Raw genomic sequence first — 13,247 nt, 5'->3', positions numbered from 1 at the left:
CTAAATATAATGTTTAGGCATATAAGTGTTGAAATGAAGCACTGAGAGAAAGCAGAAGCCTGTTATTTCTGTATGTGAACATACATGCACTTTGTACCTTTCATTGACTATAATGAGAGAAAAAAGTCTTGAGATGGTCACCTGGAAAGAAACAGACAGATGGTTTAAAACAAATCCCCAACAGGCAATTACTTTGCCAACATGGAGCTCTAACCATAAACATAAACATGGCATGGATACATAAACCAATAAGAAAAAAGAACAAAAGAAATCCCAAGACTCCAGGCTGTTGAGTCACGCTAGGAAGAATGTCGATCGGATTGCTCATACCAGTGACACAGAGGAAGAGGCCAGCATGCACAGGGGAACACACATGGTCACACAGATACACACGCTGGATACTGCACATTTTAACTGACCAATGGGAAGATCACTGGTGGGCTATGTTGTGTCCTTACTTGCAGGAGCACAACAGTGTCAGTAAGCAGTAATGCAGTAAGCAGCAGTAAAGCAGCAATGCAGTAAGCAGCACTTTTAATGGGGCTGAGAAAGAAAGTTCTTTGGCACACAGACGTTAAGGCATGCAGGTAGAGACTCCATCCCAGGACATCCCTGTTTACCAGCACATTCTCAGATTCCCCCGCCCACATGGGAGAGATCACATGACCCTTGCCATGGCTCAGTCTCTCTCCCCGCTCTCTAAATGCCATGTACATGAGCACACGCGTGTGTGGACACGATTTCAGCCTGCACCAGCTGTGCACTAAACATCTGTTCTCAACAGGGCTGAGCCACGCTGGCTGTCCACTAGCTCATTTTAATTGGCATGTAAGCAATTATTTTCATGCATTAGATTCTCATTAAGTCACCAAAATGAAATTGGACATGTGCATTTCTTCCTCTATATAAGCATACGTACACACAGTTAATGACTGATTCCCCCACACACACATGCAGTTGCACAAGCAAACGCACACACACATGCACAGCCGCACACACACGCGCGCACACACGCACAACCACATGCACAGGTACAGTTCTCTTTACAGAAAAGAGAAAAAAAAAGCAACCTACTGCAAGTTTCTGCAATTGATTTTTATTGACTTGGCTAGACATACGGCTTTTTAATAACTTAGAACAAAGAACAGGATCTTGGGAAGTAGTCGCACACGCTGGCAATCTGTCCTGTACTCAGTGGAACTGTAGAGTCCGAACGGAAAGCGCTGGAGCGGCGTTCAGCAGCAGAGCAGCGCGGCTCCGCGCCGCAAACGAGCGGCCTAACACACAAGAGCCCTCAGCGTACGGCCATCAGACCCTCTGAGGTTTTTATGGGGTTGCTATGGGAACTGTGCAGGTACATTTAGTACAGTATAGACGCAACAGTAAAGACAAATGTGTTTGACCAGAAGTAACACGTCTCTTCTGCAGCAGCCACCACAGATTCAAATATATACATTTCTGAGGTGCCTAAAAAAATGCAGGGGGGGGGAAGGGGGTTGGTGGTAGGTTTTAAAAAAACAAAATAGGCAAGAAGTGAATGAATTGCTGTTGAATTCCATATGAATGTCACCAATTAAAGGAAATACAGCGAACCCACTGAGACGTTGCAAGCAGCTATCTTACACGTGATACTGTCCATTCTTCTGCATATTAAACAGTAGCACACTGCCTGAACTCCACCTGCTCCATCTCTCGAAAATCCCCTCTCCTCCTCCCTCTCTTTCTCTCTCCCCCTCTCTCTCTCTCTAAGCCAGTGCCATGCGTTGCGGTTTCTCCAGATTGGCCCGGAACTTGTCCAGGAAGCGAGACGCCAGCTCGTCGTCCACGAGCCGCCCGTCGCTGGACAGGGTGACGGTCATGAGCTCCTGCCGGCTGAGGCCGCCCTGGGCGGGGTCCTCTGGGGGGCGCAGTTCGGCCCGGGAACGCCCCACAGCCAGGATGCAGGCCTGGGGAGGGTTGATAACGGCGCTGAACCCGCTGATGCCGAACATGCCCAGGTTGGAGATGCTGAGGAGGACAAAAACATGTCAGTGAGCTCACTCAGAGAAACAAGTGACAATGACCAATCATGTGTTCATTTCTGAAATCAGCGGGTGCTGTGATTGGTTGGAAAGAAAAACCTACTCTCTACCCTCCATGGCACATGACTGGGCACCACTGACATACTACTACTGCTACTATTACTGCTAGGGCTACTCCTAGTACTACTGCTGCTACTGTAACCGCTAGCCTACTACTAGTATAATACTAATACTAACAATAATACTAATAACAATAATAATTATTCTCAAATGAGGATAACTATTATTAATAAGAACTATTGCTAATAATATTGCTAATATGAATATTGTCCTTATTATTCGATTGCCAGACACACTTAACTTACCTATCAGACTGTAACAGTTTTTAACTGCCTAATCAGGCTCGCTCCTAGCACGAACACTTCCGCATTCCGTTTAATTATTCTCCCGCATTTCCGGTGCGTCAGTCCTTATTTGAAAATAACAGCGCTATTTTATTCTCGGTGTTTGCAAGCGCTTCCATGGATAAAAATTAACAATAAATTAACGTTGTTAATCAATTCGCAAATGAACTTGCAAGGCACCACACCTTAAGTTGGAGAAGGGACTTGAAAATCATTTTCATACAGAAATTACTGTAAAGGTAAGTAAACTTATGCAAGCCTAACTAATGTTTCCCTTTAAACTGGCTGGATAGGTAGCTAACGTTAGCTTCTGGAGGCAGTTGGTACTGTAAATGGACACGCACAGACCCAGCTAAGGTTAGCATTACGGTCTTTGTCAAATGTTGGGTACTTTCATTGTGTGACGTGATGTGTGTTTAAACTTGTAGCTAGCTATGACCATGTCAGGCATCACAGTGTTTTGTTAACCAAATACGACCGCCATGTATCACCGTGTTTTGTTAGCACTAATCAGTGTGACACAGCGACTGGCCCAGGGCGGTTAGCGTGAGGGCCTGTTGCTACAGGCGACTAAAAGCTCAGAGAAACTCCGTTTTAATAGTTTAGACCTTTGAAGTTCAACAAACAGTTTAGCCATATTCAGCTGGCAGATCTAATGTTCTAGATAGAGATGCAGGAAGATAAGTCACACGGTTTATAAGTTAATGTAACATTAGACTCAGAATCGGCTTTGAAAAGGTTTTTTGGTGATTCACTTGCTGTTCTCTCAACCTTGAAAACTAAAACAGCTCTGACGTTGTAAGGCGCTTAGCCAACCGGTGAGCCGTGCTACAGAATGCTACATCAGTATTTCATCACCTGACATTTCCTTAGAAACAGGACATGACTGTTATTTTCATATAAAACGCGTTTTCAAACGTGGATGGCATCACCACTTTAAAGTAAATGGAGGAAGTGGTTCATGAACTGCTTGCTTAAAGCATGCCACAGCCTGCGATCAATCGCAGGCATCAATCCAGACCGCCGGTTTGTTGTGAGTGAAGTAGCAGGAAAAATATATAGACGGAAACAGCATTGGCTACTGACAGGTCTAATGTGAAACATACCGGGTCATTCCGCAAATTTATTGTCTCACACTCTCTTTCTCTCCGGCACACAAATTTGATCTGTCTTTAAATGCCCCCCCATTGCCTCTGATGAGGCAAACAACAAACAAACAAAAAACCTAATAAAATAAATAAATAAATAAAACGGTCTCCCTTCCCCCTTCTGAAATGAATGCTGCTGTAATTTATGCGCTTGGGTGTCTTCGCACATCGACCAGCGTGGGCTTCCGAAGGGAACATCAATCTCCACCTCCGTACGGCATTAACTTTACATAAACGCGCGCGCATTTTTCAGCTCCGTGTTTTATGTGGCGCGACGGCTTTTTCACACAGCAGTTTGCAAAGGATTCTGGGCAGTGCAATTCACGTTAAAGCAAATGTATCAGAGTTTTGAATTCTGCGTGCAGAAATGTTGTCCCCTCAGTGAGTCAGATATCCTGAAGTACGTACAGTATATACAGATATGGAATTTACAAACCCCTGGGTTATGCCAGTCACCTTGAGTTAAAGTGCATCTCTATGAATGAACAATTCCCTGCGCTGAATGGGAGGCTTTGTGTGGGCAGTCTGGCTTCATCCACATAAGAGAGTCATATTTCATGTAAATAATCTAATCCATTTTGGGCTCAGTTGGTTAAAACTTTGGCTGCAAGTGTTGGCTGGACCCTATAGCCTGTATATTTGTTTCTGTAACGGGAGACTGACATCTCCTCAAACTAAAAATAGGTGGAGCTACCGTATGACATCGTCGTCTCACAGATTTGGACCAATCACTGTGCTGATTGTTGGAGAGAAAAACATTTTGATTTGTTGGGAGCGAGTACACTGATTGATTGACAGTGATTAGCAGTGAGTCTGAGCAGCGGTAGTGGGGGATTAAGTGGGTCAAAGTTCCTGCGGTTTCCGCTGCGTTAGCTCTGCTCCATGACAGGCAAGATGCCTGCAGTTACTGTCAGTGAGAGGCAGGCCTGTATCTCTCCATAACACTGCACTCTTACGTGCGCTTCATTTAAAAACTCCACACCCCACATGAGCAGGGGAAACACCACCAGCCAAAGCCAAACATGCATACTGACCCCACATACTGACCCCACTTACTGACCCCATGTACCGACCCCACGTATACACCCCATGTACTGACCCCACGTATACACCCCATGTACCGACCCCATGTATACACACCATGTACTGACCCCACGTATACACCCCATGTACTGACCATGTGAGATCCACGTATACACCCATGTATGACCACGTATACACCCCATGTACCGAGCCCATGTATTACACCATGTATGACCCCCGTATACACCCATGTATGACCCAGTATCACCTGTACCGACCCCATGTATACACACCATGTACTGACCCCACGTATACACCCCATGTACTGACCCCATGTACCGATCCCACGTATACACCCCATGTACTGACCCCACGTATACACCCCATGTACCGACCCCATGTATAGACCCCATTTAGTGGCCCCATTTATTGTTGTGGACTTATGGGTGAATCTGACCCAGAGTCGATGCTTTAGTGTGAATTGTTTACACGCTGTGTGTGAGAGGCGGGGGGAGGTTTTTACCTGTGTGAACTGTGTTTACGCTGTGTGTCAGAGACGGGGGGAGGTTTTTACCTGTGTGAACTGTGTTTACGCTGTGTGTGAGAGAGGGGGAGGTTTTTACCTGTGTGAACTGTGTTTACGCTGTGTGTGAGAGGCGGGGGAGGTTTTTACCTGTGTGAACTGTGTTTACACAGTGTGTGAGAGACAGGGGAGGTTTTTACCTGTGTGAACTGTGTTTACGCTGTGTGTGAGAGGCGGGGAGGTTTTTACCTGTGTGAACTGTGTTTACGCTGTGTGTGAGAGGCAGGGGGAGGTTTTTACCTGTGTGAACTGTGTTTACGCTGTGTGTGAGAGGCGGGGGGAGGTTTTTACCTGTGTGAACTGTGTTTATGCTGTGTGTGAGAGACAGGGGGAGGTTTTTACCTGTGTGAACTGTGTTTACGCTGTGTGTGAGAGGCGGGGGGAGGTTTTTACCTGTGTGAACTGTGTTTATGCTGTGTGTGAGAGGCGGGGGGAGGTTTTTACCTGTGTGAACTGTGTTTACGCTGTGTGTGATGAACTGGGGAGGTTTTTTACCTGTGTGAACTGTGTTTACGCTGTGTGTGAGAGGCGGGGGGAGGTTTTTACCTGTGTGAACTGTGTTTACGCTGTGTGATGAACTGGGGAGGTTTTTACCTATGTGAACTGTGTTTACGCTATGTGTGAGAGACAGGGGGAGGTTTTTACCTGTGTGAACTGTGTTTACGCTGTGTGTGAGAGACAGGGGGAGGTTTTTACCTGTGTGAACTGTGTTTACGCTGTGTGTGAGAGACAGGGGGAGGTTTTTACCTGTGTGAACTGTGTTTACGCTGTGTGTGAGAGACAGGGGGAGGTTTTTACCTGTGTGAACTGTGTTTACGCTGTGTGTGAGAGGCGGGGGGAGGTTTTTACCTGTGTGAACTGTGTTTACGCTGTGTGTGCTGTCTTTACCTGAAAGAGCCGCCCTGGTATTCCTCTGGAAGCAGTTTGCCGTCCCTCGCCTTCTGTGCCAGGGCCTGAGTTTGGGGACGCAAACACACAAGTGTGCTAGTCAGCTGCTGGGTGACACACACCATCCATTCTCTCTGTCCATCCTCATACTGTCCATTCTTCCTGTTCATTATCTATTCATTCTCACAGACTTCTCATACTTTCACCTCGCAAGTGTGCCAGTTAATGATCAGAACAGCAGATACTAATGCACACATGCGCGCACGCACACACATACAGAGACACACACACACACACACACACACACACAGGTGCGCACACTCACACACACCCTCAGGCATTGCTGATGCCAGAAAGGGTTCAGCACTAAGTATCCTAACCCAGACACACAGCCAGCCTTTGTCTTCACATGATGAGACTGAAACGGTCTGTTTCTGGTAGAATACCATCATATAAAAACATTCCCACTTGAATGTCAAAAGTACAATTAACTATTTTTTAAAGCCTTTTAACATTTGTGCTGTTTGTTCCCAACAAAATACGGATTTGAAGTGAGAATTCACTTTTGACATCACACATTTGCCAATGAAACAATATTATCTCAATCAGGGAACACCATCAGGATGGTGTCCACCATGACATGAATGCTACTAAGACAAAAGCACAGTGTGTATAATGTAAGATATGCATGTAGAAAGTCAGGTCAGAGGATTTATTTGAATACTAATAATTTGCTTACAGCACGGATTCATTCAACAGTAATGTATTTTCACAGTGTTCCAGTGAGCATAAGACTGGGATATTGTGAGCAGTGAATGAGCAGTGAGTGAAGGAACAGGAACTGGAAGCTGAGCTTTCATAGGTTGAGTTTGATCTGAAATCTGAACCGTACTTCTGAGACCACACCACACAACAGGTGGTTGTTCATTAATTTAACGTCTCATACTGGGGTTGGGTTAAGTGGTTCTGCCTCAGAGGTGTCTGGGTGTGTGCGTGTGCATATGTGTGCATCCACGTGTGTGTGTGTGTGTGTGTGTGTGTGTACGCGCATGGCCCTTCGTCTACTTATTAGTAAAGTCAGTGCAGTGCAACCTGTGATTATTTCAGCGAAAATACTCTAGCGCTACACCAACAGAACACTCTTGCCAAAACAATCTAACACTGTATCAGCAAATTTGTTTCCTCTGCATAAAATTAATGGTAGGGTATCTGCTCACAAATAATAGTGTTAACGGCAAATCAAATGCAACTATACTTACATTTTGGCAAAGTTTAGAGAGACTTCCAACTGCAGTACAACATTCAGTCTTCAGACTGAAGGGTGATAAGGGAATCGCTCTCATTCACAGCAGCCATCCTTGCATCATTATTCTCCTGTTTACATTATCTGCTGCACCATATCTGGTTAATCATTTAAATTATTAGAAATTCAGTTATCTTAATTATCTTAATTTGAAATCAGTAGCCTATGTGCAAAGTACAGAGGGGAATATGCTGGGGAAACAGACACTGAATTCAGCAGCACAGCAGGACCTGGGCATGTCAAAAATCATTGTTTTTTATCTCTACCTGCGATTCCCCCCTCCCCCCTTCCCGGCATTCGCTAATCTCCATTCTCTGGCGCCCCCATGATAGGAAGATTTTAAAGCCCTGCGCATGTCCTTCACAAAGCATATTTTCCATGTGACAAAACCAAATGGCAATGCGCTGATTTCGGCTAGAAACTGAAGCGCTTCTGAAAATGTCAATTTTGACTGGTTTCAGCAAAATTAATTCAGATGTGTCGGGGGGGGGGGGGGGGGGGGGAGAGCACGACACATCTGAATCAATTTAAACTCCCTGAACACCAGAGGAAAAATTTGAAAACACCTCTTGCAAATCCCCAAGATTCTTTAAACATTATTATGTTACAGACAAAAACAACAAACACACGATATGAATAAAATAATTCTGTTCCGAGTATTGCGGAAAAAAAAAGTTTCTTCTTATAGAAATTGTTGGTAATCTGTGGAGATCTTTTTTTGGGTGACCAAAGAGTTGAAGTACCTCAGATAAAAGTATGTGAATCAGGAGCACATACATGAACCTCTGACTGCCCAGACAGGACTGTTAATTATTCACCTGCTGGGATATCTTACATGTTAAAATGCCCTGAGGAGATCTGGTTCTGTTTACAGTCCCCCTCAAAGACAACCTCCATTTTGTTCTCCCAGCTTCGTTTCTCTAGCTTTGAGTTCTCCGGTTCCTCGTTCTCTCGTTTCAGTTGCGGTACGCGCTGCACGCTCCGTGCAGGCAGCCCCTCTAATCCTGAAATCTTTCACCTTTTTTTTTGCTGACGGGAGAACAGATAAATGAACCAACCGTTCTCAAACCATTCCAACTGATTATCAACCGCCAAATAAGGGGTGCAGGGAATACTTTTTATATTTCTTCCTCCATGTTGGCTCAAATGTTAGCTTTTGTTTCATATATTCCCTCAGAAACAAATCCCAGTATGGTGCACTCTGTGGCAGTGCACTTGTAAATGCTGCAATTCTACACAAAAGTGGACATACTTAACAGACTACCATTCGGAAGCCCAGTGTGTGTGTGTGTGTGTGTGTGTCAGGGTTGCCTGATTTCCTCATGGTTCTCACAAATTATAAATCTGACAACCCTGTGCGTGTGCGCATGTGCATCTGTGTGTGGAAAATAGCCCGCATTCTAAACCACGTCGCGCCTAGACGCGTATTTTATAAAGCCGAAATCTCACGGGGCATGGCCGCATCGACTCTCGCGGGCGGACCGCCAGCCGGGCTTAATTAAAAACATGCGTGTCTGTTTAAAGTCCAGGGCGGCTCGCGGATGGATTGCGCTTTAACCGAATTCTGCAGACACCGCGCCTATTCGCGCTTCTCTCCAACCGAACTCTGGACGTCAGTCTTCGCTGCTGCCAGAAACTCCAGGAAACCGACGGCTGTACTGCACGGCTGTACCGGCGTGATAAGACCGTTGCCTGTTGACCTCAGAGTTACCGGCGGATGCTCGTATCTTTGTGAATGAATACGAGAGCGATACGGCATTTCCTGCGTCCGTGCAGCCCCGGTGAGCGCGGGTATTCATGCCAGCATGCTCGGTGATGGATGTTTAATTTCTCCACGACAGGTCCGTGGCCGAACCACACAAATGCGCCTGGGTGCGACAATTAGATTTTTTTTATTTTTTAAGTTCTATACAGACATTAAGATTTTCAATCAGTGACTTGAATGAAATGTCACAGATTGCATTCAGATTTGAAATCAAAAAGGGAAGCGAGGTCCTTCTGCGTTCTGCAGCCATGCTGGGCCTCTGGACCCCAGTAATTTGGGGGTCCTGTGTTTTAAAACTTTAAGAGGAGAGAGAACTGCAGGACACCCCAGGTCTGCAGAGATAAGACCTGCAGTGTGTTCCTTCCCATGCCTGTGGGGCACAGAAGGCAGATAGAGAGATAGAGGGAGAGAGCAGACAGCAGACAGAATTTCCATATCAAATTATACGGTCTCTCTCTCAAAGGTGATAATCTAAAAACTAGATATCCAACACAATCTACTACTATGTCAGTAAATAGACTGACAAAGAAAACAAAAACAGTTAACCATAATACCAGCGGTGTAATTATTGCAGGTCTGGATTGCGTGCGCACACACACACACACACGCACATGCACACACAGTAATCCATCGCTCAAAGCCCTGAATGGGTGAAAAAACTGGTTTTTCACCTTCACTGCTAAGCTGCATCCATTTGGACTCACGATTAAGCCTGAAAGGGAATCTCCTGGAGATCAGGTGTCTGAGCTGAACATGCTGCAGCGTGGAGCTCTCTCCACAATCTCTCCCCCCTAATCAAAGCCACATTCTCACCGTCTGAACACCTCGCATTCCCAGGCCTTTCCCCTTCCCTCTCATTCCCAGGCCTTTCCCCTTCCCTCGCAAAACAACAAGTATAGGGATCTCAGAGACCAGCTCTAGTTCCCCTTCCATATTTACTGAATCTTACTGAAGTCTGTAAACTTTACAGGTGTCAGGGAATTGAAGAAATTGTGTTTTTAATATAGGTGTCTAAAATTATTCACAACTCATCACATTAGAAATCCCCAGGCAACACAAGCCCTGAGCAGACTGAAATATGTGTGTTTTATCAGATCTGCGATGAGCCCACCTGTCAGGCATGTACCAGGCGGAGAGGAAGGGGGACCCTCTGGGTATTCAGGTCCAGGCTGGAAGCAGCGCTGGATGCTCTGTAGTCTGTGAGAACGTCTCAATGGCCCGTTGTGTACTATTCAGTTATTAAAATACGGAAGCAAAGCAGAATGGGGATTTGTGCAGCAGTACGGAGGACGGTTAAAATGAGTCTCAATTTCCAGTCACTGCAGAAAAATCTAAAGGGAAACGTCTCCGTTAAAAAAAAAAAAGAAAAGAAAAGTCAAAACTCAATGCATGTATCTGGGTTGCCATTTATATGCCTACGATGCCTCTTGGCACAGATTCTGCAAGTCTCTGACACTACTGGAGGGATGGAACAGCATTCTTCCCTCATTTGGTGTTTTGATGGTGGTGGAGAGCACTGTCTAACACGTGTCCCAAATCTCCCATAGGTGTTCAACTGGGTTGAGTTCTGGTGACTGTGAAGGCCAAAGCATATGATTCCCATCATCTTCATATTCATCAAACCATTCCATAACAGAGCCACCAGACCCCCTCACTGCAGGGGTCAGCATTCAGGCCTGTACTGTTCTCTGGGCGTGGGCCACACCACACGGCCCACTTGTGGAGAATATGGTGAAGGCTGGCTCATCTGAGCATATCACTTTTTTCCACATCTTTGAAGACCAGTGCCTTTGATTTTTCCACTCTTTTTAACTCTCAAGTGTGCATTCGCCTTTGCAATGAGGGGTTATTGCACTGCAACCCTATTATAATATCCCTCTCTATGTAGTAGTTGATGGACTGTTCTTGCTGACAGTCTGATCATGTCCTGCATTGACATTCTCAGCCACCTGAGGAAGAGCTGCTCTTCCGTTTTTCCTTACATATCGCACTGATGCACGAGCGTCACCGTCATCGAATGTGTGCTTTCGACCGCCATTTCAGACCCTATTTACTGATGTCTTTCCCATAGATCTGAATGCAGATGTCGTTTTAGTCACTGGTCCTATTGAAACAATAGCCAATTGAGCAGTCTTTATGACTGAAGCTCCTGCCATCTGTGCCCCAATAATGAACCATCTTTCAAAGTCACTTATATCTTTTCCTCTTGCCATTGTGATCCAAAATCGAGGTCAACTGGGCATGCTCAGCATTTTTATACATGCCACAGAGCCTGATAGGATGTTAATTGCGTAATTGTATCATGCCGTGTACACCTGTATGAAAGCATCTGCATTCGTTATGTTTCTCCACAAATTTCTGCAGGTTTTTATTTTAATTTTTCACCCGTCGGTAGGTGTGCGTGCTCTTGTTAAACCTGGACAGCCTGGCATTTAGCAGTGGTTGTGTGTTTGAGTGATCTGTCCATCTAACCGCGGCGGGTTCCTCTCCGGCCGGGCCGGGCACTCCTGCCGCTGCGTTTGGCGGCACAGCTGGAATGTGCCGGATGTGGGCACCCGAGCCAGCGGGGCGTGTGACAGGGTTATCGCGCTCCACGCCCCCGGCGAAATTCGATTCTGCAGTAATCACAGCGATCTGCGGCCCAAACGCGAGCCAGGCCGCCGCATTAGCATGCCCCAGACGGGGCGCGGGGGCGCGTTTATCTGAACGGGGGGAGGTGGCGGTGTGCGTCCGCACGCACCTGGAGGCAGGCAGGCTGGCGGCTGCAGGTCCCCCCCCCCCCCAGGAAGGCACTTTTGCGCCGAGACGAGCGGCAGGGCCCCAGCCTGCTCTGCGTCACTGTTCACCCAGCCAAGCGTAATCTCACACACACACACACACACACACCATACACACACACACACACCATACATACACACACACACACACCATACATACACACACACACACACACCATACATACACACACATGCGCACACACACACCATACATACATACATACATACATACATACACACACACACACCATACACATACACACACCATACACACACACCATACACCATACATACACACACACACACACAGTATAGACACCGTACACACACACAGTATATACACACACACACACACACAGTACATGCGCAGAACAGCAGCTTTTCAGATACATAACTGCATTGGCACAAATGCATTTTCATAACTTGTATATCTGATTTGTAGGTATTAATTATTTATGCAGTTGTTACAGAATAGTTTTCATCATTCCATATTTTGATTAGCCTTGGTTGATTTGTGCAGCTCTTATGAATGTTATGTGACTACATTTATTACATGGATATCCTGCATTACAGCTTTATATTCCATTCATGACCACAAAGACCCAATACAGCCACCATAAAAACCACAAACCATGCACTCGCTTCCACTGCAATAACCCACAGTGGATATAATATAGTCAGGTTTGGCTGTTTTATAAGGAGGACCACACATGTCTGGTTTTTAACACAGTCAGTATCATCCTGATATTAAGCAGTGGTAACCGTGGCGACCGGTTTCCCTCTCCGTACCTTGGCATTGGCTGAGATCTCCTGCACGCCCTTGCTGGCTGCATCCCGGATGATGGGGGTGATAAGGCCTCGGTCCGTCGCTACGGCGATGGAAATATGGATGGAATCCAGGGCCTGTGGCCCCTCCCCTGCCCAGGTCACATTCACTTCCGGGAGCTCCTGTTTGGGGGTGGGGGGGTGTTGAACCACGTACTATCAATCACACTGGCAGGAAGACAAACCCTAGATTACTAAGCAACAAAACAGAGTAAAAGTGGACACAGCTAAAAGGGAGAGCAGTGTGGCATAAGATTTAGGGAGCCGGGCTCCAGACCAGTAGATTATGGTTCTGAATCCCAGAGTTTCTTTATTTATTTTTTTCCTTACTTTGAGAAGGGTATAGACCTTTCTGTGTACAGATCTACCAGGTCTGTACATGGAGTCCTTAGCAAATGAATTAGTCTTTTTTCACTCAGAAGGGAAAGAAAATGCTTCCAGACTCCAGTGCATGTGCGGCCAGCCAGTGGACCAGCAGAACAATCCCAGTGGAGCACGTCATCGGGCGTG

The 13,247-nt window shown here is 46.1% G+C and overlaps 1 protein-coding gene across 1 annotated transcript in view; it reads right to left on the bottom strand.

Annotated features, from left to right (window-relative positions):
- Positions 1-1,077: 1,077 nt before the first annotated feature.
- pdhx (pyruvate dehydrogenase complex component X) overlaps positions 1,078-13,247 on the bottom strand; it is a 55,185-nt gene continuing 43,015 nt past the window's right edge. The window contains exons 9-11 of the mRNA XM_064311992.1: positions 12,702-12,860; positions 6,068-6,132; positions 1,078-2,007 (exon numbers count right to left, since the gene is read on the bottom strand). Of these exons, the coding sequence (XP_064168062.1) occupies positions 1,746-2,007; positions 6,068-6,132; positions 12,702-12,860 (486 nt within the window). The 3' untranslated portion in view covers positions 1,078-1,745. The remainder of the gene's footprint in view (positions 2,008-6,067; positions 6,133-12,701; positions 12,861-13,247) is intronic.

Source organism: Anguilla rostrata, chromosome 16 (genome assembly GCF_018555375.3).
Source record: "Anguilla rostrata isolate EN2019 chromosome 16, ASM1855537v3, whole genome shotgun sequence".
NCBI lineage: Eukaryota > Metazoa > Chordata > Actinopteri > Anguilliformes > Anguillidae > Anguilla > Anguilla rostrata.
Note: the sequence above shows the minus strand (reverse complement) of the source record. Positions and strands in the feature narration are given on the sequence as shown.